This window comes from Ascidiella aspersa, chromosome 7, assembly GCF_963924565.1.
Source record: "Ascidiella aspersa chromosome 7, kaAscAspe10.2, whole genome shotgun sequence".
NCBI classification, from domain to species: domain Eukaryota; kingdom Metazoa; phylum Chordata; class Ascidiacea; order Phlebobranchia; family Ascidiidae; genus Ascidiella; species Ascidiella aspersa.
The window spans coordinates 13927459-13953959 of record NC_139453.1 but is presented as its reverse complement, the minus strand read 5'-3'; the positions used below and the strand labels follow the sequence as shown (position 1 = coordinate 13953959).

The following is a 26501-nucleotide window of genomic DNA, read 5'->3' as shown; positions in this document are numbered from 1 at the left end:
TAGTGCCCTAATGTTATTGCATTGCATTCTTAGATAATTGTGCAGAATGGTTTAAACGCCGAAAAGTCTTATATACGATTTTTACAGTGATTATGAGAGACATAGCCTACTCCCCATGACGGCTTTTGTTTAGGGTTGCACATTTTTGCACAGTATATTAGGCTGGAAAGCATTCGTTTAAATTAAATCTGTAGGGTTATTTTGTTCTGTAGTTAGTTAAATATTCTGTAATTTAGAGTCAGTTTTAATTTTAATGGCAAACAGCCCTGTCAACGCTAAAGGTTGCCGACGCGTGATCTTTTCGCAACTAAGGTTGTGTCTTAATTAAAAAAAACTACTTGACCAATTAACCCGCTAATTTCGTACTATACGAAAATGAATAGTTTTCCTATTCATTAGTGTAAATGTATTCGTACTGTCAAGGCAAAAAAGCAATGACTGTCGTCGAATTTGTCTATGTGGTTCATTCAAGAGGTGTTTTTAGCGAACACGAGTTACGAAAGCCTACAAGATTTGTTGCAAAGTGAACGCACAAAATTAAACAAAACATATCTTTTTTGTTATTTGTTGGTTTTATTGCCAAATTTTTCTATAGTTTTTACAACTTTTTTCTATAGTCACTGGGTTTTGGTAAACGTCACAAACGATCATCGAAAATGTAAAAAAGCAGAACTTATAACCAAATATTTAATAAATATCACGCATCTATTTCATTTTAGTACCTTCAAGTTATCGCAGAAACTTAACAATCAGTTTCAGTGCACTTCCGGACTCTCTGGGACCTTCTCCCCTTGTTTGGAAACACTGACCTATAGCATGTACATTAAACAAATTACCAAAGTGTGCTACGTGTTTATTCATTTTACACATGAAATAATATCCTATAGCATTCAGGTATTTAACCAATTTTCAAAAGAAATACAAATTTTCAGCATCAAAATAAATAAACGTGAAACTTAAGTTTTACGCACTGCAACAAGATTCATCTGTAAGAATTTCGCGTTTCTTTAACAGTACAATCTCAATATAACCTTAATTTAAAATCATCGATTTTATGGACCTTAACATAAAGTTAGGCACGCCATTGTCTCGACTTTTCATAAAAATCGTGGTAACTATTAGGGCTACTTGCGCTCCATTTCCTTCCAACGACCTTCGGTCCTGGTAAAGCCTTTCGTTGTGATGGGCGGAACAACGCAGTCGCCACTAAAGTATGTGTTGAGGTGTGTTATCTTGCCGAGATGTGGCGCCATGTGAGACACAAAGGGCAGCTTGGCGCCGTAGTGAGGGCTGGCCTGGCGAAGTTTCCAGTCCTCTTTTAAGCCCTGCCACGCGTAGCTGTCGAAATCGAAAGTGTCGTACTCGTAGCCGAAGAGCTGCTTGTAGTAGAACGAGTTTCGCAAGGTCCATACTTTGTGATTGAGCGTCACAATGTTCGGGTTCATCGTCGCGTTGCAGAAGGGCGAAAGCGGGAAGTCGAATGCGTTTTTGTAGACCCAGGTCATGTTGACGCCGGCCTGTAGAATGCAATTTTTTTTAAATGTTTATCATGCCAATCTCTTGCCATCCTACATTTTCATCCTAAATTAAAAAATAGCGATAGTACTCGTTAAATCAAGCTGATATATATTCCCATTTCGAGGAGGCAACATACATTTATGCATTTAAAATAAACAAATGTGAAAAAAATAACAAAATCCCCTGTGCTTGTATTGCACAGTATAATTGTTTACCTATTTGAAAAAGAGTACACTTTTGCGTGTGAACGAGTTGTGTTTTAAAATCATAATTAAAGCCGCATTGGCGTGAAGCATTACCGGTACCCAATCGTCGGAATATACATGTGAAAACATAACAATTTACGAAAAGATCAATTGGTAACTGGTGAAACTATAGTCATTCTATTATAATTGAAAATCTGTCTTTTAGTAATTAAGACTCTAATTTATTCATCGCGGGCGATTGTTCGTCGAATCTATGACATTACCATTAAAACATTTATAGTTAAAGTGCCCAGCAAAAAAAGAGACGCAATATTATTGGAGGTAAAACGCAGATTTCGGCTATATCAGTGACTCCCTCACATCGGCTAGCCTGAAATTGCGCATATAAAATCGTGTACCCACTCCTCACTGTGCGAACTTACGTCTCTGTAGGAACCAAGGAGACTTGTCTTGGTCCAGTCCGGGTCGCCCACCGCCTCGTGCAAGCGCTTGTAGAGCGAGAAAATGCGATCGATCTGGGTGTGGTGCAAGGCGAACATCGGGTCGAAGGCCGAGAAGCTGACCGTCAACATGCTGAACTCACACAACTCTTTGACTTTTTGATCTTTAGTGACGCACAAACAGTTGTGGATCTACGGGAGATCAAAAATCATTTTTATATGCTTCATGTCTTCGGGTCGTGTACATCCGGATTTCGCTCAACAATTTGTTTTGAGCTTGCGTCTAATCCAGTACTCTTGGCTACAAGACCACCCTTGGTGTGACGCGTCGTTCTCGGAGGTTTTCATACTTGTGTTGTTTTAAAGGTGAACTTTAATATAGTTTCATAATGAATCTCGAAGCCAAAAAGGTCGGGTAAATCGGCTTAGTCTAGAATCTAGATCAGGGGTTCCCAACCTTTTTACGATCTCGTACCACTTGGACGCTCTGTACTGCCACGCGTACCACTTCTTTTAGAAGATTGGTTCTTAACCTTTTTACGATCTCGTACCACTTGGACGCTCTGTACTGCCACGCGTACCACTTCTTTTAGAAGATTGGTTCTTAACCTTTTTTTTACTGCGCCCCTTCGGTAATTGTCCTGTGCCTTGTGCCACACTTAGATATTAAACAACAGTATTAAAGAGATTCGGTATTTTTCAAATACAATACCATTCAGACAGCATAAAAATAGAAAAGTTAACTCCTCGTGGCGCGAAGCGCGATAAAAATTGCGTTTTTTGGTTTGTATTGGCTAAACTTTAATTTGGGAGACACACAAAAGTTGCTCGTGCTCGGTATACTGGTTTACATCGAGCTGATTTTGACAGACATGTTGTAAAACAATTAAAACATTGCGGTAATCGTGTTTTAACAAGTGTGGTGACATACAATAGGCTATTAACTGCAAATAACATTACAATTGTCGCAAAAAGTCTGATTTCCCCCCAATTAGTTATGAGTAAAAAAAGTATTTCCTAGTTTTGCGCGAAGCGCAAAATGTTTTTGTAGTTTTGTTGTTAAAATTGACAAAACACAGTTTATGAAGAGGGTGGCATGGTGCACAACTTAAATCTTCTACAACATATCATACTGTTGTGACTAAACACAGCCCCAATAGGTCGCAATAAGTAGCAAATATTGTCCCAAAATTCGAGAAATTATATTAAAACACAAGTAGCCTCAAGGTTCGAATTATGAATCATTTTTCTTCAGTTTATTTTCTAAACATGTGTAATTTTGATGTTATGCATAAGGTGGCATACGCAGATTTAATAACTAACGCAACATGAAACTGATAAAATCAATATAAAAATTTATGTATTTAAAGATAGAGCTTGCGCCCACTTAAGAATTGCTTGGCGCCCCCTATTGACAATCGACATGACCTGTATTTTGAAAATCGTAATGATACGAAAGAACAGGGATAGTTACGTAACTAGAATAGGCTTCGTAAAAAAAAAACAGATAAACAAAATATAAAAGTTGTGAATCCAGGTTTTTGTGAAAAACGGAAGCTACTGGCGTACCACCTGAAAGACCTTCGCGTACCACTATAGTGGTACGCGTACCACAGGTTGGGAACCCCTGATCTAGATAAAGAAGTTATGATACCTTCTTGTATCATCATCAGTTGTGCACACAATCAGGCGTTTGAAATATACAATTAGTAATGTTCTTTGATATTTAAAACTTTTTTAAATCTATGTTACGTTTAGGTCGAAAATTATATTTCGTCTACCAGACGATTTATACAACAAAAGTTTGGAATAATTAAATTAAGGTGGAAAGGGAGACTATCCATACGCTCTAAGCCTATACGAAATATCATTGTTCCATCATCGGCATTTTACTCCATAGTTGCTTTTTTGAACACTGTTTAAAAGTACTCACTGCTCTCTGAATCGCTATAACAAGAAATAAATTTTTCACAACTTTGAGCGGCTTAAGGTATTTTAGGATGACCGTATTACACTTGAATTGAATCAATATTAAGCTTAATGTTCCGAGCTGTCGTTGGATAAATAAGCACGAGTAAGTCACTAATAATTTAACAAAGTGTACCTTGAATATGATTGAATACCTGGTCATGAGGCCCTTCCAACATATCTTCCATAGTTTGGTAGTTTGGGAGGTTTAGTGCGCGAATCACACCACGAAGTAGAATCTTATTCCAAGATAAGGCATTCCAATTCGGCACGCGTATCGTCCGCCTAATGACAAAAATAGAAACTGAGGTTAATAAAATTAAACATAGTTTTCTCTCGGTCCCAGCATGTTAGCTCACTGGGAAACAGAATTGAAAATCCTTGTATGCATGACTGATTTAGGACTGAAGATCAAAGAAAAAAATCAAGGAAACTTGTTACAATCTAGTGAATTTTTTCAGCTTGTCTATTAAGGTCTCTTTTAATGTTATTTATACTTACTTTATTATTGATGAAAACATGAAATTTTAGTACAGATCGCCCGACAACGCAGCAACCGGTCTTAAAAAACCCAATAAAAATAAAATAACTTTTTAGAGGCATTTTCACCCCTTAAAAAGTTATTCAGCCCACGTTCAAGGCTAGGATCTGACTTACCGTTAAAAAGGAGATGGCGTATTTGCAAGAACGCGATTTTAATGCTCACTCGAGACCAAAAGCTTTGGTTCACTCGAGCATCGGTTGTATTTTCACCGATTGTTGCGTTGTCAGTCAACATATACTCTGATTGAACTTACACTGTTTCGTTGTAGACTTTTTTGTGTTGCGGTATTAGCGTCGAATAGAATGGGTTCTTCACGTATTTGTTGATAACGGGATCAAATATTTCAGGGTGACGAATCAAGTCCGGAAGATGCTTCCAACCTTTCTCAGTCCAGTCCCAGTAGGGCAATCCGAGTGTTTTGTTCTTCAGGTGTTTGTGTGCCCCTGAAGAACAACGTTTGTTTTCTAGCATTTTTTTTTCGTTTGTTTCTAGCATTAACTTAATTTTTTTATGTGTTTTTCAATCATGGCTACGATACAATATCAACAATATGACAATAACGAACATATATTTATTTTACTTTGATTTGTACGAGCCTAAAGGTATTACTACTACCTTATATACTTCTCAATAGAAATCAGCTAAGACATATTTAGCAGTAAGCCCTGTTAACAAATTAGTCACAAACTGACCTAAATACGTAGATTTAAATAGGCCGCCACGACCAGACCAATTATAGCTCATACCAGAGGAGCTATTTTTTAATAGAACAGGCCGCAATATTAACCGAAAAATTCCGATTAGGATCTATAATACGAATGGTGTGTTTTGGGCTTCTAATGTTTTTTAAATCTAGACGGTCCCTGTGAATCAAACCCTTTATAGAAATTAGTTTCTTAACAATCATTTTGTCTTTTTTTCCCAGGGCTAACTGGTTGGGATAAATAATTTTCTTTTAACTCGGTTTCTTTATATCTATTTTTGCACAAGCTTTTAGTCGATTCACGTTGTCTTTTGAAATATACCTATTTTCAAAATTATTTTTAATTTCCTGTTAGAAAACCGATCAAAACAATTAGGCAATTTGGATATTTTAGGTAGTTTGGTGAACACTTCAAGCACACAACCTACTGTAAACCACGGACTAACTCCCGAAGTTATTGTGCATAAACAGTTTTGTTGCAAAACGTTTGCGCAATCCACTCAGGTTCAAGAAATAGCGTATCGTACCCAACTCCAGTTGTAAAGTAAATAGCCGATGCCAAGCTGGGAACAACGGATGTCCGTGCCAGCTGCAATGCCCGTTGTGGTGTCCGCCTGGGCGCTTGTACCAAGGACATTCATACGGCCAGCCGTGCCACCCTGCTGTGTACTAAATTCACACAAAATATTATTCGTGCGTCAGTAATTTATACCACGGGTGTCCAAACACGCGTGCGCGACCTAATAGAAAATGGCACACAAGCCCCCCCCCCCAAAAAAAAAAAAATACTAAATTTGTTATTCAGCTAATTGTTAAAAAAATACTCAGCTTGTTATATAGCCAATTTCCATTGTATAAAATAAAGACTCGCACGTCGGCATTTAAGTTGGACACCCCTGGTTTGTACGCTTAGGTAGCCTATAGTTATGTTCATACAATACATTTATCGGGTATGGCCAAAATACTTTTGTGTTTAAGTTCTGCAAATATTACTTCTATGACTCTTTATATCAATCTCACAAAAAATAATTAAATCTATGAAACAAATGCCTTTGTTTACGTCTAGCATTAAAAAGAGCATTTAAGAATATAATCCATTGGTTCCTAAGGGGTTGCCGCGGCACACTGGGGTGTGGTTTAATGCTCAAGGCTGCCGAAAGTTTTTTTAGGGTTTTGGTTTTACTAGTAAACTTCGTGAAGAAATTGTTTGTGTATAGTTTTTATTATGAATCGAAAAAATCGACATGGTGCACAAGTGGTGTGTTGTGGTTTCAATTTCGTTTTTTGTTGCATTATAGTGTACCGCTGTTGCATAAATCCTGGTAAGAGGTCCGAAATATTATTTTGTATTTTCTGTATCGAACCACTAGTTGAAAAGAGTTAAAGCAGTGACGAAATATTTCTATTCATTATAATAAACAGATTAAACAACTTTGTGATGCAATAAGCCATTTACCATAAATCCGTCAGACGATTTGTCGTTTTTGAACTTGGTGTACGCCTGAATTAAGTCGTGCTTGTCGGCATCTGTCAGGTATCTCACGTTCTTGCGTATTCTGTAAGCTATAAGCGAACACAACTTGATCGAGCTTTGTCGGCGCCTTTAATTGTACATTTGGAAAAACAGATTAAGTTAAGGAAACACATTCTATAGCCTAAAATTATTTTGTCTCAACTCACGTTGAGTTACGCTGCTACAAGTCCGCGATTCACTCCCCGCACCGACGCATCGGCTGTTCTTGGTCACTCCCTCGTGCTTGCAGATCCTCTCCCTGGTCTGCAAACCTCCCCAATTCGAGGTGATGCAAGTGGACCAAGTGCCCCATGTCGTCCAGGAAACTACACAACAAAACCGTTTGTATTATTGACCACTAGTGGCAAAACGTATATCGAATGAGCAGTATCTTGGACTATCTATATTAATAACCTTTTCAGGATTGTAAAATAATGTTTTATGCGCTGCTATATATACCATTGATTTATAAGCATTAAATTTTGTTAAGGAATTAACTGTCTTTAGATTCTAAAAAACTTTGGTAAAGGGGCGAAACTATGGAAGGTTAGAAACCATAGAAAGAAATCTAAGGCATTCTTGTGATGTTTCGCTATATTAGGTAATCTAACAAAGCACACTATAAGTTATGTAAGATTGTATAAAGTAAATCTTTAAATATATTTTTAGCGTTGCAAGACTTGAACAATTCTTTTTTAATTCAGTCGGAATTTTCGGAGGAAAAACTATTTAACTAATACGTCGAAATGGTGCAACAGAAGCTAGCTGTGCGAGCTAGTAAAACCCGTCTGCAGCAAAATGCAATGCTTACCTGGATGACAGCTTTTCGCATTCGCACCCAAGACGTAACCTCTTCTGCAGGTGCACCGGCAGCAGCCACTATCCTTCATTAACAGATGGCCCTGGCCGCATTTAACGTTGCAGTAAGCGAACTGGTCACCCGGGCATTTCTTGCGTCGCGCTATCCGCATGATGGCGCGCGCAAGCGACGCTGATGAGCCTTCCTGCAAGGGAACTGCGTGGTCGTCCGGCTCATCGCGGAATGCATGCCGCCTGAAGTTGCCGTATACCAACAGTGGCTCCCCATCATCTGAACCCGAATTGTTTAACGGTTTAATTTTGCATTGTATTTTACCGGTTCGTACAGGCTTGCAAGACTAGATATAATTTTGACTTTGGTTGAGACTGGAAAGAGTATATTTTCTACAGGTTTTCAATGAAGTTTTACAAGCAGTTTTTGCATACCCTTTCTCTTTACCAAACTTGAATACAAAATTAAAACGTTTTTTTAAGTGATCTTCGGATCCCTTTGCGTTTGGTTCTAGATAAAAAAGGAGTAACTATTAAAAAGTGGCATCCTTAGGCAGCACCCTGTAAGCTTTGTCGAAAACGCCAAACATTACCAGGGCCACTTTGGTCCGGTAATACAAAATGACCAAACTACATGCTAAGTATATTCGCAAATATTTTTTAGCGGATTGATAATTTAGGTGCTTATACCCTAATTTAGATGGTTGCAAATTCACTAAATAAAGAAGCGCAATGTTTTTAATGGTGACAATATTCGCTTATTATCGCTTATAAGACACATCATGCCGTAACGCAATACGACAATATTTCGTTTGAGGTTGTAGTAAGTTTCTTTTAAGCCCTTAGCAATTTATTTAAAACGCTCATTTTCAAAAACACTTTTACTTGTTATTGCTTTATTTTCTAAATAAAACAGGCGTTTCTGACGTTTAGGGGAAATGTGTGTTTTTTCGAACAAAGTAAATAAAATCAATTTCTTGTGCTGGTGTTATTTAAGACCTTTAAAAATCCATTCGCATTTGTAGTAACCTTGTGCAACCGCCCAAGAATCGCAAGTTACAAGATTCCTGAGAAGCGCTGTTGTTTATAGTTTTACGAACTGTCACTCAGTACCATACATCACACTCTTCTAAAACACATCTTACCTTTTTCGCTTGCAGCGATGACAAATGTGAAGTTGAATATCAACCATAATGTGGCCTTATACATTGCTACATTTAAACCAAAGTTAAATAACAGAAAAACGAAAAAAACGCTATACCACACTTCGGAAAAAATGTATAAACTGCTGTTACTAAATAACGAGACTTCTTTTATTATACACAACTTCAAAACGAAATTTATCGGTCGATTAGTTTTTTGTATACTCGTAAAAGAGTAAACATGGTCCCGATCCAATACCTAGGTAATTTAAACTTTTAAGCTTTGAGATGAATGAAGATCAAAAGCAATATTTTCCAGCTTCAATGTTTTTAAACAAAAAATAGAAACAGGCAAGCGTAACTAATAGGGCGGGTAACGAAATCCCTTTGGTATTTTGTCAAAACTTGTAAATTTGGGTAAAAATGCGAAATTTTAGGTTATATTAAATCTATATGTTGGTAGTGAAATTCGGCGGTTTTACTTATTTTAAGGCAGTTATCGATGTAATAGTATATTAGTTGTCTATCTATTAAATGAGGCATATCAAAATCACAAAAAGAGTGATTTCCTAACCCACCTAACTAAGATAGCCTACCTGACAGAAAATTTTGGCACAACAACGAAAAAATCATTACATTGTATGTTTGGATTATGTGAGTTTGGTTTGTTGGACCATAGTAATGACGCCAATGTATCGCATGGTACGGCCGTACGCTTTACCCAGTTTTCGGAATAAAATACGACGTCGAACATACTGCCATTTAGACACCAGCACCAGCAATAACAACGTAAACCCGCTTAATAGTAAGGGGCATTGGAGCGAAGTCTTTTTTTAGCTTCGTATGTATCTTTTCAGACTTTGTACCATGTTTTACCCAATTCAAGGCAGTCTTTTTATCTTTTATATATTGTCTATGTTTCCACAGCTTAACTCTGTATATATATTTAACTCTCTATATCTATACCAAATACAACTAATGCTACCTTGTCTAGTTAGATTGCTTTGCGCAAAACAGGGCAACTTCGCAATATAACCGTTATATCTTCGTTTTAGAACAGCATTCTATTTTAGATTGCTGCACTATGACAACACAATATGCCGTAACGTGAGACGTATGAAGCGAAGTTTTTTCCGACCTTCTCCGCAAGAAAAAAACCAAATTCGCCCCTACCGAAAGTTTCGGCTACAATAAAAGCACTTAAAAATATTTTGTCTAAAGCACCAATTCGCGCACATCTATCAGCGCCATTTCCAGCAATTGACTGCTTAAAATGAATAGGCAAACTAATAGCGGCCCGCATTGCTATGGCACGCCTCGTTAAAGCCGTCGTGCAACCGGATTCTGCTTGTCAATGCAGCCAAAACACGCCTACTATTAACATTCAGTTCTACAACTTTGCCTTATTCCCAATCAAATGCACGGTTTACTGTTTAATTGCTCAGGCTAACACATACTATAAATACAGAGGCAAACCGCTAACTGGATGAATAAGCTTTAATGTAAGCACAAATTTCATACCGTGTCGTCATATCGTCCTATGATGATAAATTGTTTGGTCAAACTCAAAGCTAAAATCGTACTCCAACAAGCGTGTCGTGTTACATTTTGTAAAAATTTTACTTTTCAAATCGGCACGCATTGGTGCCTGCCAAGCAACGCTCTGAGCTAATTTCAATTTGTTAATGTAAATAATTGCGATTGATATTAACCTAACGTTCCAACATAATTATTGCCTTGTTGTGAGTTGACAGCAACTATACCACTTTTACTAAGGTTTAAAACTAAACTCACTAAAACTAACCTGTAATTCGAATTATGGCTTAAACATGAAATGATATTTTAAAACATACCACATGTGTTTTTCGTAACATATATACATCATTGTTTTAGACATTAAACCACAATTATAAACGACTTTACACTAAATAAATTTACAAACCATCACTCCTATTGCGATATTTTAATTTGAAAACTTGATTTTAAATAAAAAAAACTTCCAATAAGCTTGTTGATTGCAACAACGCTTTGTCTGCGCGTACACCACGGTTTTGAGTAGCACTGATTTGCTCGCTGGGTAATTCCGGTTATTGTGAAACCTAAAGGTTCCCACGAAATAATTAAATACCTGGAAACAACCTTTGAATCGCTGGTTTAAACTTCTATCATACCGAGTATAAAGGCTTGGCTGTGGGTAGATTGCTGTGATTGTCGATCATTTTTAGAGGAAGTTGTTGTAACTTATCTCACGGTTCAAAATAAAACAGTGCGGCTCGCCCGGTCAAAACAGATTACCTTTATATACCTAATATTATTCGAAAGGCGACGGTTAGTGCCATTCTTAGTTTATTCAGATGTCAATTGTACGCCTAACTTATCGATAAAACCTTGGGAAGCTAAAGGTGCTCTCGCTACCCTTACATAAGTTAGCAACAAAATCGATTACCATAGGATTTACACATGGGTCTTCAAATTCTCTTAAAAATCGCAAAACCCGCAGCTCTATGCCGCGATGTAAAGATACGTTTTCCAAATTTACATGTGACCAAAGCACACTTAACGCGTTTGCGTAACGAACAAAATCCCCATTTGCGCGCTAACATTGTTAACTGACAATCGCTTAACAAACGTGCGGTCACCTGTCCAAAACAAGTGATGGGAACAAAGGATAGGCCTAAGGATATTCGAGTACGTCATTGCGATTGTCAAAACGGTAAACGTTTGGGACTTACGACGCAGAAGGCTTTTACCAGGAATATTTAAGAACTTTTGTTAAAGCCCGAGGTTCCCAACCTTTTATAGTCACGGACCCCTTTTAAAAATATGTAAAGCTTACGGAGCCCCAACCTAAAACTAACCATACCAAGTCATGAATCCGTGTTCAGGGTTTCGATATAAAGCTACACGAATATCATGTTTAACGCCCAGACGATTTATGTCGTTGAACTTTTAAATTCAATTCAATGTGTAAAAGTTAAATCAATAAGGTAACCTTTAAGCGGACATTTTATCACGGTTAAAGTCAATTAGAAAGTAATTTTGAATCAATACTTCACGCTTAAAACTATCACAATTAAAATACTTAACCAACAAAAATAAATGAAAAGAGGACTGTGATATATCGCATATGAAGAAAGTTGTTTTTCAAGCAAATAAAAATACCACAACCTTTTTGATTCAACGGGAAATGCTTTTCGTTCTAGACCAGTGGTTCGATACCTTTTTCAGTCAAGGGCCCCCTTTAAAAGATAACAAGCTTACGGATCCCTAAGTTAAAACTAATCAGACCAAACCACGGGACTATTGTCGGGTTTTCTATAAGCTACACGAATATTTTTGTAAAGGTCTAGACCAGTGGTTCTCAAAGTTTTTTTTGTATTCCTCCCTTACAGACTTGAACAATGTTAATTCCTACCCAAAAAATCTAAAAAAGGAATATTGCCAAAACTGGATATGATGTGCAAGGAGCGTTTTTATGACTTATCTCAGGGATAACAGTGAACATTACAAAAGTAAAGTATAATTAAAAAAAAACAATACAAAAATGCAAAGAACAATTTTACCGAACCAAATATACAGAAGGTATTCACAAAGCATGTCAGTTTTGCACGAAGATCACCGCGTTTGTAAATGTCAAGTGTTCCTGTTTTTGGTTAAAATATCTGTAATGGCACTAAAACCACATTCAACTAAATATGTAGTCGGAAATGGAAGAAGTGTTTGCTCTGCAACCGCTAATTTGTCATACTTAGCCCAAAATTGTGGATCCAATCACATTTGATATTTTTTAAATGAATAAATTGGTAAAAGCCGCTTTTGAGCATTTGCTTCGGAATTTTGCAGAATTTAAAAGATATACCGGACCTGGATAACCTTATGTTTTTCAACCCTCTCTTTCCTTTTACGTATTTACAACAATGCTAAAACAAACAAACAGACAGGATAAAACAGACACCTGGTGCTAGTGAACTTACTTACTGTGATGAAACAATATATATTGTAAACCAAGCGTCTAATATGACGTAAGTTAACGCAGTTAAAGCAGCATAATTGTCTTCACGTATATAGGCTACTCTAAGTATAGTAAGTAACGTTCCCATTTAAACATTGTGTAGTTAGTTATATGCTTTAAATCTCAAATAAAAAAGTGAGCCATTTCCATCCACATTTCCTCTCCAATACCTCCCTGGAACAAATTTCCTTCCCAAAATTTAAAATTCCCCCCAAAGTGAGCCAAGTGGCCCCCTTTGAGAACCACTGGTCTAGACGATTTTTTGTCTTAACGTTAAAAGCTACCAAATTAATCCTAAAGAGGACTATTGGATATCTCATATAAATAAATTCGTTTGGAATGCAAATTAAAATGTCACAGTTTTTCTGGCCCTTATCAAAAGGAGATGGTTTCTGGGCAATTAGTGTCTCAGACTCTAGGACCTAGGTCTTCCTTTAGTTTTACCGAATTAATGGCATTATTAGTCAGTAAGTTTCCATAGAGGAAACGCGGGTTTTTCTTGCTACTATTGTGACTCAATGCAACAGCAAAATCCTTTAATATGTATCATTTATTATATTTTCGTTTTTATACCCTTGTAACGGCTTTTTAGTTATGTTTCGGTCACCTGTTTTAATAACATATTCGTTTAATAAGTAACATATAACTAAAGTCACTGTGAGTTCTATTTTATTAATAAATATTATTAATATCGGCATTATACAAATCTACCTAAAATATTTTATCAAACCATAATGTGTTACTGCAATATTCACGAATCAAAACTGGCGTTTTCAAAATCATATTATGCTCAATTTATAGCCGCCCTAAAATCAACATGTTTTCACCACGCACAAACCCGCGAAGCCAGCACGCGAACGATTACTTCTCTAAACTCTCCACTCCACCTAACTCTGTTTTGACATAATGCGCGGAAACACTGTCTTGACAGAAATCGCCATTGCTTAGCAGTACTAACAATAAAAAAAATACATCATGACAACAAACCCGATTAATGTACACATATGCAGAATATTAATATTGTTTGAAAGCAAATTCGAAATGCAAAAACATTTTTTTTAAATCGCTAACCTAAACCTATTTAACAATTCGTAATAAATTTCTAATGATAATAAGAACTTTGAGATTATAGGCTTATGGCAATTAACCCACTTAGGTGTTTGCTGTGTTGATAAACTAACAACCCTCCATTGGTTGATCTGTTGCGTATGCGTCGCATTCAAAGGGACGCATTGTGACTGCACAATAAAGACTACTACTACACGGGTGAACAAATTTAAATTTCGTTTAGTAACAGTGGCAATCAGCAAAAAAGTAAAAATTTACATTGTATATTCAATTAGTGCTTTTTAACAGAAACGTATATGTTTCAATTAGAACATGTTATTGTCACAGATTTAAAACCTTGTATTAATTTTCAGTGCACTCGCGACCCCCCTGGGAACTTCTCACGTACCCTGGTTGGGAACCACTGATTTTAGCTAAGTTAAAATGTAGGCTTCTGTATTTTTGGTTGTAGAAAAACGCTCTGCCGAGTCGAAAACCCTTGCTGATAAGGCATTATCCATTATACCTAGCATAACACGAATACAAAAATACCGATGGGCCTCTGTAATCGGATCTGACAAAAACAAAAACAAAAAAAATGTTTTATAGAATACCATGGCACGTCGCCGGCGCATTAGCATAGATAGATTAAAACAGCTTGGGTTTCCAATAAACGTAGCTTAACTATAAAATAGCGTACCAAATAGGAATAAAATAACATTCCTGCGGAACACATTGCCTACGCTAAGCAGCATAAATAGTTAAAATTGTTTACGTTACTTTTAACCTACACAGGCATAGTCCTACCTTCTACTTCCTTAAACTCTTGAAAGTCTGCTGTTCAAAGAAAGGTGTTTTTTCTTAACATATATCTAAAAATATAATTGTACATGCATTACTTTATGCGGGTACATTTGACTAGGTCATGTTTGAATTGCTACTGCATTGAAGTTTTGCTGTCGACCGGTTTTAACTTGTAGGGTTCACGATAAACACTCCATAATCGCTATTCGTAGAACAAGTTTAGATGCTCTGGAAAAACTTGATCACGTAAATGGGTGCCAGTGTGGCGGGGTTTTGATCGTTTATACCGCATATTCGGAAACAGCTTGATTTTTCTTGGAATCTTGCCCATTGATCCAGTGCGTATTCGTTATACTGAGGGGATACAAAGGAACTAACCATAGACGTTTTGATAGAAATTGGAATGGCAAACGTCAAGTTTGCTGCGATCGGTTCGCTCTGAGGGTTGGTGCTGTGTAGAAAGCAATAATAGTAAAATGAAATCAGCGCTTCCTTGTTGTACAAACCGTAGTGAAGTGGTTTCGACGAGTTTCCGCGGGACATATTTTCCTCTTACGTTTATTTTTCGTTTATACCCGGATGTGGTAGATCCGCTCGTTCGAAACTTCTGCACACGTAGGCCATTCAGTTTCCGAGTTTTAAGAAAGCCTTCTTAGTGTTAATTTTGATAAGGCACCTGGAAGCTTTATAAACAAATAAACTCAAAAGACCTGTGCTTTGCAAGCATAGGGCATCTTTCATTGATTTTCGAGAATATTCTTATATTAAAGTGACCAGACAACATAATTTAATTGCAAAAATCGATTGCACAATACGTAAACTGTGTTTTTATTAGTCTGCTTTCAAAAGATATCCCACGTTACAAAACAGGGTATATAGAGTAGACAATATTGGATTGAATAGGTTTTACTTTGTAGTCCCGCTGACGATTGTCGTTCGCATGAAATTTAGTGGTCGTGAGAAATGATTTAGCAGACACTATATAGTTGCTTGAAAAAAATTGTGACGTGATGTCAGTCGCGGAAACAGATTTTAAAGTTGTTTCCACCCAAAAACCGCGTTTTGTTTAATTGCCAGGAAAAACTTTTCCCTTTAACTAAACTGTTTTCACAGCGCTGTTGCGTTTTTTGTTAAACACGGTTTTGAGAACGACGCGGCTGCACAGCGGAGTTGCTTGGCATATACCTAAACAAAAACAACATTGTATACGCACCGCGTTGTGGTTTGACCCGGATCCCACCAACGCTGTTTCCTAACCAAACAGCAACCTACTGATTGCGCACGTGAAAGTAAACTTCCGCAAAGGTCCGTGCGAGTTCTGCTAAGAAAATAACGCTCTTCTCCACCTGGCGCGTCAACCTGTAACAGACTTTTCTACGCCCTTTTTGCATGTAACGGTGAACTACAGCGAACCCCTACAGAAATGCGATTTGTTGCAACATGGAAAGAAGGATGTTATTTTCTGATTTCACGGGCACCATACTTTCTAGTATTGTTTCAATCATTTAAAGCGACAGAATGTGGCAAATGCGAACACTCAAAGTCACGTGTAGAAGCCCATATAACTTCAAAATCAGGATAGACCACTATTGGGCAGCCATAAAATGCCGGTCCTGCGTGTTATTGTCGGTTTTGTATAAAAACAACAAATGTTATTACTGTTTAAACCTTTTGTGGTAGAGATAGTTTAATAAAATTAGCCCTTCTGAGTAGCTACGAGAAAATACACTTCTTGTAGCTAACCTTCGCCTGGTTGCTGCAAGACAATATCAATTAATACTGAATATATGTAGCCCTGGCCGTTTCCAGAAAATTGTTAATAGTAAAGCTTTAATAGGTGGTGAAAATGATCATGTTTTTATTTCAGATGGGCAATAAAAGTTTTATGAGATGGTTGCTCACTTCCTCCATTTTATCGGGACTCTCGCTCTACCAAATGACCTATAAAAGGAAGCAATCGAGAAACAACTTTAGCTCCATTGCCTGCTTCATCCACTTGTGTATGAATGTTTGAATTTTTGATAAAAAAAAAATTCTTCAAGATGGCTTACAAGTTGTTCAGATTTAGAGAGTAGAACCAACATCTCTCTTCCGGCAATTAAACCATGTAAAAAGTTTACACAATGCCTAAAAATAAAGCATTGTAGTTTGCATTTATCTAGTTAAACTTTCTGTTGGTGATACTTACAATATAATAGCTATATATTAAAAAGGTGTTATAGATTCGCACAAGCGCAACAAATTGCTTTAACTAAATAATTCAAATGCTAGAGTTACCGTTTAGGCGTCCATTCTTTTTTATTAGACATAGTTTGACTGAAACTATGCTTAAATTATTATTATCAATTAAAAAGTGTAACGGTGACGTTTTAAACACGACTGGTTTACTGCAGCAAAAGCCACATAAACATAAAAGTTAGACTGGCGGTTGACTTTTCTCGTTTTATACTGCTAAACGTTTAGTTCATATTGCTTATTTCTGATGAAGTTTGTCTTCGTCAAATAGTTTACGGCGAACCCCCAGACAACGCGATACATCGTTTATTGCCATAGCGCCTTTTTATATGCGAATCTGCCACAATTAATGTGTTTACGTTAATTTCTGCTTGCATTGAAACAACGGTAAAACCGATAGATTTCTCGGAAAATCGTTTTGGTGTACCAGTTTAACTTTAATAAAATATAATAGAGAAAACGCTCGGGATTGATCTAAAAATGAATGACAACCTCTGCAAATCATAATAACGCATATAATAAGTTTGTTTATGATAAACGGAAAATAATCCGACGGCAATCAGTAAAAACAACAAACTGCATTTATGGTAAGATTGTAACAGTTGAAATGGGTTGAAAATATGTGTAATAAGAAAAATATAATAGCCAATTAAAGCATAGAAAGTGGAAAGCAACATATGATAGGCACGGCGTTATTGGTCACACGGATCTAAGATTTATGGAAAAAGGTTTAAAAACGTTTCTAATACTATTTTTTTAATGTGTCTTTGGGTCCATATAACTAATTTTAGTGAAAAGAAAGGAAGGCCAGCTTTGACCTTTACGGAGAATGCGATATATTCACATCGTCTTTTGAGTAATTGGAGCAATATGCATTTCATTTCGGACAAATTCTGTTCATCAGGACCGCCCTGAAAAGCCAAAAATCTTTGTTATACATGCTCAACTTTAATGTGTGTAAGTCTGTAAGGGTAGAGCCCATAATGGCGCCAAGTAACAAATGTAATACGTTACTATAGTGTCGTGGATTCCCTATTGTTTTAAAATGATTGGATGGAAATCTATGATGTATGCCTAGAACAGTGGTTCTCAACCTTTTTTCTTTCGTGACCCATTTTCATTGCACATAAATTTTGTGGCCCAATAATTTTTTTATGAAAAAACAAACTATAAAAAAAGTTTAGAACAAAAAATAGCGGAACATATATCAAAACAGATTATTTTATTTATTCAACTGTGCATTAGTGAGGTACTTGCTTCTGAACAATAAATTTACGTTTCATTTACATTCCAAACCACAAATCCCTGTAAACACTAGGTATAGTTACACAAATGAAACTAAATTCTTCAATAAATCTAGCTTTTTTAAATTTGTCTGTGGCCCACCTAAAAAGCTTCCATGGCCCACCAGTGAGCCATGGCCCACAGGTTGAGCACCGCTCGCCTAGAACATTTAGGAACATTTTTAAAATAATTATCTAGGTTGTTATTGATCTCCCGCCATCAATGACAACTCCTGATACAGCAGCCTGATACTCAAGTGGTTTGCTGGTTTATTGAGTTTCTCCAGAGTTGGAGAAGCAGACTAACGTCCCTTGAGAAAGTCGTCACTCAAGAATCAGCTGTTAGCTTCCGTATAATGCAATATGTTTAATACTCAGTTAAACTGCCCGCATTGTCCAATAAAACGTTTTTTACGTCTAAGAACCGAAAATATTACATTCTTCTGTGATTTTGAATTAAATAGAAAGAACTCTGGCACGAAAAAACGCAGCTACGCAAACAAATATTAAGACTTAGTAAGCAACCGAGACTTATATATCAATAAAGGGAAAGAAAAGGTAAAATCTTTAGTCCACAACAATAAGACAAATCACACATGTAATGTGGAATGACATTCCATCACCAACCAACCGAATCCGCGTTTGCATTTACGGTGATACTAACCCACGCCAATTAAACTTTTGTATCGAGCATGTTAGTTTAACAATGCACATAGGGCATTAGTGGCCTGCGGGTCCCAATATTATGAGATAAAACGTTGGATAATAAATCAAAGGCTAAAATGGCTGGACAACTTGTGTCTTTCAATACACCAGAATTACTGGAGAAATGTGGCTCAAGCGAAACAACATAGTGTCGGAATTGTCCGTTTCACGTTTTACCTTTTTGATTTGGTTAGTTTAGTAAACGATGTGCATCCGCAACGAATGCCTAACGTTTAGGTGCAATCCTTGCTTTTTTTCAACGAAATTCTACGTTTACTTGGCAAATAGGAAGTAAACTTGTCGGTTCAATTACCATACGCGTATGTTTCGTAGGTTTAAGTATAGTAGCATAAATGAGTGCTTATGATTGCTCGCTGTGTCGCCAAAATGCTTTGCCAACCCAGAAACAGGGGTATGTTAATCTAAGCCTTAAGCAAAGTTTAGTTGTTCTGATAAAAAGTTATTTCGAGATGTATTAAGATATAGCCAAAATTCAAGTTATCCCATATTTCCTGGATTATGATTCCTGGCGAATTTCTAAAGTTGCTATTAGTGTATTTTTTATTTTTAAGTTTGTTTCGGCATCATATGCAGCTGTCAACTTTTTGCTAAACCGGCTTTGCCATAATGTTAAAACTGACTGGATGCCTATTTTTTACAATCATGTTCTTCGCAGCTTTTGGCGAATTGAATAAGGATATAGAAAGAGAAAGTAAGTATATTAACACTTGTTGGTTGTTCTATAGCAGGAGTAGCTGCAACGTTACTTCGAATGACTTACAAAGCATTTTAAACCGCTCATATCGCATTAAACCTACAGTATTCAAGTTAAAATAAAGTAGAAGATAAACCGGGTGCGATAAACGTAAACTTCAGCGTGCGATAAACATTGAACTTTACAAACATAAGCCTTCTCGTATTATGATTGGTGCAAAGGCTGCATTGTTGCGTAAATAAATCAATAACCACACAATGCTTTTAATCCTTGGGCATCGTTAATAAAGAATAAGGCGGCTAAATTGTTAGTAATTGGTTACCTTTATTTTGGATAAATTCGTACTCTGACTCCAATAATATGATAGTGTGAAATAGGAAAGTTGCTGCTTCAGAAAGTTCCTAATTTAACATGCTTATATACAGTAAGAACTTAAAAAAAATATTGAATTGTAGTATATAGCGAAATTCGATTGCTCACGTATGGAGGTTGTACCCTATAAAATAAATATTATCGATCACATAAACCTTCTTTAATTTATCAAGTTGCCGAGGTGAAGGCTCAGGACGTCCAGTATTACGGCACCTTTCAGAACGAAAATCAAAGCAGGCAGAGCGCTTATACGCAAGAATTATTCGATCGAGCAATTCCGCTCCGAGCAGGCGATTCGACGTCATTCTTTAGCGCCACCGGCCGGCCGACGATAAGCGACGTCACTTGCGAATCCGAGCGACTGAGCTGCACGAAAAAGTGCAATCAAGGCGTGTTGCTGTTGCCCGGTCCCGGTTGTTGCGTGTGCACTTGCAAGCGAGGATACGCTCTTGGTACAAACGGAGGGGACTGCTTACAAGGTCAGTGTGTGTGCGTGTGCGTGTTACGGAGTTGCAGCATGACAATAACTGTAAACTATTTTCCTGTTTTGACGTGTCTGCTGTCAAATTATTTTGATTGAAAATTGGGGCGATGTAAATGCGTATTACTGATGTCACACCGGGTTAATTTGATTAAGTACCAGAACAGGATTACTTTATTGAACTGCAAAACTAACAAAGAAAACGTTATAGTCCTATGGACATTTTTTACGCTAACGACCAATTGAACAGTTTGCTATAAATATAGATTTTCTTATACTAATAGAAGTAATGTTTTTTTGTAAATGGGTTCTGTCATGGGGTTAGACCTTTTTTGTTTCTGTGTACAACTTGACTTCGACGCCCATGAGAAATAGATCTAAGAATAGAACAGGTTCTTTTTAAGAATACATCAGGTTCACTTATAGACCATATAAAAATGTTTGTTAAATCAAACATAAGACCATATGGAATATGCAGTTTTCCCGGTGATAAAATGTGAAACAATTTTGTTCTTCCAGTTTCCTGGAGCGATTGGATCGGCTGGTCGACGTGCATACGTTCCGACTGGGGTGGTTTGCAACGAAGGGAAAGAATCTGCAAGCTTGGGGAGGTGACCAAGAACGGCCGGTGCGTCGGTGCAGGGAGTGAATCGAGAACTTGTGACAGCGTAATTAAACGTACGTGCGCTTGGTTTGTTTTAACAATTCTTTGTTTAAGAAAAGTAGATAATCGCAGTTGTTTGAAAATAAATTTAAAGTATCGCAACATACCTAAAAATGGAAGCAACTTTCGAAGTCCTATGTCTGAGAAACGAAGGTTGTTTACCGAAGATTATTCTAATGCTTATATATCACGATTCAATTTAAAATACAAACTATTGGCAAAAATAGTGATTGGAGTTTTATAGCATATCTCCTCAGCTATTTCAACAAGAAATCGACGCGAAATTGGGGATATGTATTTGGAAAAACCTCAACATTTGAGCATGTTGAAATCCTTTACTCCCAAAGCTTCTTATATTAGCGTTTTTTACAACGTCATTTTACGGAGCAGTCGTTTTTATGCACAGCGTACAGGTTACGAAAAAACATTCGCTCACTTACGTACGAAGAAGTTCATGACCTTATTCAAGCCTTCACAAAATATAAAGCCGACAACTCAACGGCCGGCTATATGGTAAGGCTTTTAAGTAGTTCACTTGTATTATGGTTACTATAGTGACGCTAAAATCAAAGATGTGTATAATCATGAAATAAAAACAATAAGTACGTCTGTACAAAGCTAGAGTAATCGTCCCATGGTAAAAAAACAGTGGATTAGTCGAAAAAATGCAACGTTGGTATTGTTAAAATATTTGAGGATTTTATGGTGCATTTTTTGTAAAGATGAAATAGTTTGGTGTCCCAAAGTGTAAGGGTTTGCAAATGTTGTACTTTACACAGTATGTTTCACTATCTGTGTAACAATACATCGAGTGGCATGCGGCAAATTTCTCAAGTCCAATTAAATACATAGACCTATGAAAAACTCTCCAATGATGCGTAATCTTTTTTAGAATGTTGTGAAATGGCATGGATGGCCATACCGCTGTCCCTGGTACAAACACATAGAAACACATTCGCACGGACACTGCAGTTGGCATGGTCATCCTTTATTTCCATTTTGGCATCGACTGATCATGGTCAACTTAGAAATGGGTCAGTCGCCTACACTTTTTTTCAACTGTATAATAGGGTTATACCATGTATCCATGCAATTTGTATTTTCCCGGTTAAAAACTATTAAGTATATTTTATGTTGCTTTAAAATTTGTCAGATTATAATGCAAAAATGCGAATTTTGTAGACTTTATATCGGGGTCTATAGGCTACTGCAGGTTTCATTGCTTTATTCAAAAATCTCAACATTAATAATTGCACAAACGGCACAAACACGACTTACGTTATATTTATGTCAATAAGATTTTGTTTTGATTTTGTTGTTTGTACGTTTCAGGCCTGAGCAAATATCTAAACAATAAAACCCTGGGATTCCCGTATTGGGACTGGACGGAAAGAGGTTGGATAAATATTCCGAGGCTATTTCGCGATCCGGAAGTGTTTGATCCCATCATAAACAAATACGTAAATAATCCATTTTACACCACGATCATGACAACGCACAAGCCAATCTTGAACCAGACAGCGTAAGTTTGTTGTGTCAAAACAACTAAGCAAGTACGTTTCACCTAGAGTTTGTCAAGCTCAACCAGCATCCAATTGGGGGTTCGATAAAACACTAAACTGTAGGTGCTGTATTTTAATGCATTATGCTCCCAAAAAACTGTTTGCTTCTGAGTCGGTTTAGAACAACTCACGTCAGACTCCCACCTGGAACATAATGTCGAGCCCGATTCTGTCGGAACAAAGTCCAACTTAAGCCCAATAAACCCACTAAGAACAGTACTGAGTCCGTCTTGGGCTCACAGCAATGTATTCGACACATCTATCTAACCAAAGCGATTTGAATAGATAGTATTACGCTCATAATAATGTCATAAAACTCGCTCACTATCAAAACGTGAGTGCAAAATATTACATCCTACGCTATTTTATCTATACGATTTACGGCCTTAGGTTTTACCTTGCTACTGGGCAACCGCACGTTAGACTCGGGACATGAAGTCTTACTTAAATCTCGGGTTCCGAGTCCGACGCCAGCCAAATCCTGAGTCCCGATCCCGGCATCCCTACTTTTCTACAGGTTATTACTTATCATATTGCTACTTTTTCAAAACACATCCGGAAAAAAAGTATAAAGCAACTAAACTCTCGGTTATTATTCCTGAGGCAATAAATATTATGCTGTTTATTTAGGCATTCCATGAGGTATCCTGATCTCAGGGGTCTACTGTGGAATGATCAGTTGCAACGAGGCATGATTCGAGCCTATAACCTTCCCACATACGCGGCCTGGGAATTTCGCATGGAATCTCCGCATAACCAGGTCACAGTACTTTATTTATGGTGCCTAATTGTACGGTTATAGTAAACAGCTTAAATTAAAACTGAAATTGACCTGAAGCTTTCGGCAAAAAGTCTTAAATTGATTTTATGTAGTCAATATGCCACGTGGTCGATTTACAACTTTAAACAATAAAAGAACAGTTTCTATCGTCAAACTCAGCAAGAGTTACTTTTGTTTACCTCAGGTCAAGTCAACAGTATAAATGCCTTAAGTCATGTCATATCCTGCATTTGAAAATAAGGAAAAACTTTGAGTCACAAGTCAAATCACCGTCCTTGTTCCACACCGCAGATCCACAATTGCATGTGCTCGCGGCACGACGAACTCGAATTTCTCTGCACGTACGGAATGCCCACGGTCACCTACGCCGCCTTCGATCCACTCTTCATGCTTCATCACAGCCAGATCGATCGCCTTCTGGTGCTGTACAAGAGTCTACACGAGGAGGTCGGTGATCAGGATTGGACTGCGAGCAGTTTCGTCGCCCCATATATAAAGGTATACGATTTTGTCGCTTGGCGACTTTTTACCCTTTCAAAATGTGTGGTTTGCTTTCGGGATTTAATTGTCTCGTTTCGCTATCCAGGCAGGCCAAACTTCGCCGGATCACTTGGAATCGTTCGACTGGCCGCTGTCTCCCTTCTGCAACAAAACGATGAACCCCAACTCGGTTACCCTCAACGACAAAGTGTGGACCGTGCGTAACTCGTTCTACGCCAAGCAGCTCTTTGGCTACGACTACGACTCGCTGGATCTGAGCGGCGACCCGTGGTATGGCTTGGTTGAAGACTGGAAGAATAGACAGAAGAGCAGCCACTACGGCTACACGACACCGTTTCGTTCTCTATCCGCCCCCTATCTTGGACCTCTAACTGTGGATAACACTTACTTTAAGAACTCCGGTTGTACTATTCCGGGTGAGAATTAGTTGAACGATTTAAAATGCTGCCGATTGTCGCTTGTTACGCAAAGAGCACTTTTCCGTTAGACAAGATTACATCGGCTTATTCGATACATATTAATGTTATTCTTGCGATGGACCATGCTTGCTATATGGCAGGACCTACTAAACTTTTTTATCTGTGAACTCTTAAATTTATTTAAACTTTTCGCGAACCAGTAGTAGTAAACATAACGCTTACCGTAAACATAACGTTTCCCGTTGTTTGATTCTATACGCATTAGTTGGAGAAATGTAGTGAGTTACTTTAAGCATTAGTTTTGAAACTTTTGTTGCGAAAGTCAAGATAATTAAAGTTTATGTGTGTATATATGTGTAACATGTGTGTAAAATTGAGCGTCAAACGCCGTGGCCGACCCCAGTTTGGCAATTAAAGCACTGCTCAATGGCATATTGCTTCAGTGTGTTAAATTACCGTGAAATGTACATAATAGGTAAAAGAGATGTAAGAGTTTGCAAAAAAGGCTGATGTTGGCATTTCTTCTCAGGCCGTTTAACTTTAACAACAAAAGAGGTTTTACCGGTGTGCGTGGTTGAACCTTGACACTGAGTCCATATATGTACGTGAGTTAGACTATACTAACTTTGTGTCTCGCAAATGGTAAACAAATGCGTGTTACGAAATGTAACTCTGGCCATAATAAGTTAACAGCCCTGGTAAGCTTGTCCAAATGTGTCATGTCGTTTACAAAGCATTTTATTAGGAAAAAACCTTGTACAGCCAACCAAGCGTTTGTAGTGTTTCGCAGGCTTAAACCAGAAAGTGAGGTGACTTTATTGATGGGCAAATTACGTTTCAAAGTGTTTAGCCCTTTGAGGAAAATGACTTGACTTAAACTTGAATCATTGAGTTAAGTGTTTTTATTTAGCATTGTTTTAAATGGGGTTATTTATATCGATTTATGCAAGGAAAACAATTACTTTGATATGTGTTTACCATATTTTAATAGTTTTTTCTTTTTCTGTAAAACTTATTTTACAAATGACTTAACTGGGTCCTAACTAAAAAACAACTAATAACGACAACAGTGTTATGTTTCATTGGTTGTCTAATTGGCATCTTACCGCCGTTTATCTCCTGAGCTCTACTGCTCTTTACACTGTTTGCGAAACTATTCTAAACCTACTTTAAAACACCTCAATATTCTAAAACATGTTATACGTTGGTTTTATTCTCAGGTTGTTTATCCCTGATTTAGTAGAGCCGAAATGCTTTGAAAAATATAAATTTAAAAATCTAAACAAACACCATTCAGGCCTGTTTAACAGCATCATAACGAATTCAGAGGTCTTCCATTTGCGCAGTTGTATTAAACCGTTGTTATTACGATACTGTATAACGGTTAACCTATTTTATCAACGTGTAAATTGCCAATTGTTTTACGAAAACAGGAATTTAATTTTTTCCCGCATGATGTAAACGACAATCCTAAACTATTAACAAGTCGTCAACAGCATTTCATTTTTTTCTGAGGGCAATTCCTCTTCCCCGGTCGCCGATCACTGTCGTTGGTGTTCAAGTGAGCCGCCATTGTATTGGGCCGGCAAACGCACCAATAGACCATTCTCGTTTTCCTCGAAATTGCAAGTCGGTCGGGCGAATGGGAAGGACGCGAGCATAGAGCGGCGTTTCTATTTGGCCCCAAACAGCAACAAACCATTAATTGGGAGCATTGCGAAACGTGAGCCATCTTTTTAAGTCCAGCGCTGAGATTAACGACCGAATTATTGAATAGGTAAAATTTCGAGCTGCCAAGACGCTAGCCTTTTGTTTTTTCTCAGCATTGACAAAAGTGTTGGAGCACAATTTGTAAAATAATGCTCAAATCCTGGTAAACAAGACATCAAGCATCCCACATCCGGATCGATTTTAGCGTAACATAAGGTGCTCAAAGAGTAAAAGCATAGGTCGTTATTTCAGGTCAGTGTAAAAAAACTACAGAATTATTGATTCCGTATGGCAAGTGTGCAAAACTATTGTGCAAGCACATTGCCAACACAGAAGCCTACAGCGCTGACGTATTGTCGAAGTAAT

General features: G+C 37.4%; 2 protein-coding genes across 2 annotated transcripts; one reads left to right on the top strand and one right to left on the bottom strand.

The window, feature by feature from the left end:
- Positions 1 to 1117: 1117 nt before the first annotated feature.
- On the bottom strand, positions 1118 to 7829 carry LOC146137961 (hemocyanin 2-c chain-like). Its single transcript, XM_083394175.1, has 8 exons — positions 7704 to 7829; positions 7060 to 7218; positions 6836 to 6942; positions 5907 to 6048; positions 4930 to 5119; positions 4288 to 4417; positions 2147 to 2356; positions 1118 to 1517 (listed from the first exon to the last, which is right to left on the bottom strand). Exons 1-8 carry the CDS (start codon positions 7780 to 7782, stop codon positions 1125 to 1127), a joined length of 1410 nt encoding a protein of 469 aa, XP_083250301.1. The 5' UTR covers positions 7783 to 7829; the 3' UTR covers positions 1118 to 1124.
- Positions 7830 to 19593: 11764 nt separating this feature from the next.
- On the top strand, positions 19594 to 24433 carry LOC146137960 (hemocyanin 2-c chain-like). Its single transcript, XM_083394491.1, has 9 exons — positions 19594 to 19642; positions 20191 to 20496; positions 21018 to 21176; positions 21569 to 21675; positions 22055 to 22196; positions 22495 to 22684; positions 23355 to 23484; positions 23797 to 24003; positions 24092 to 24433. The coding sequence occupies exons 1-9, from the start codon at positions 19594 to 19596 to the stop codon at positions 24431 to 24433; spliced, it is 1632 nt and encodes a 543-aa protein (XP_083250617.1).
- The last annotated feature ends 2068 nt before the right edge of the window (positions 24434 to 26501 follow it).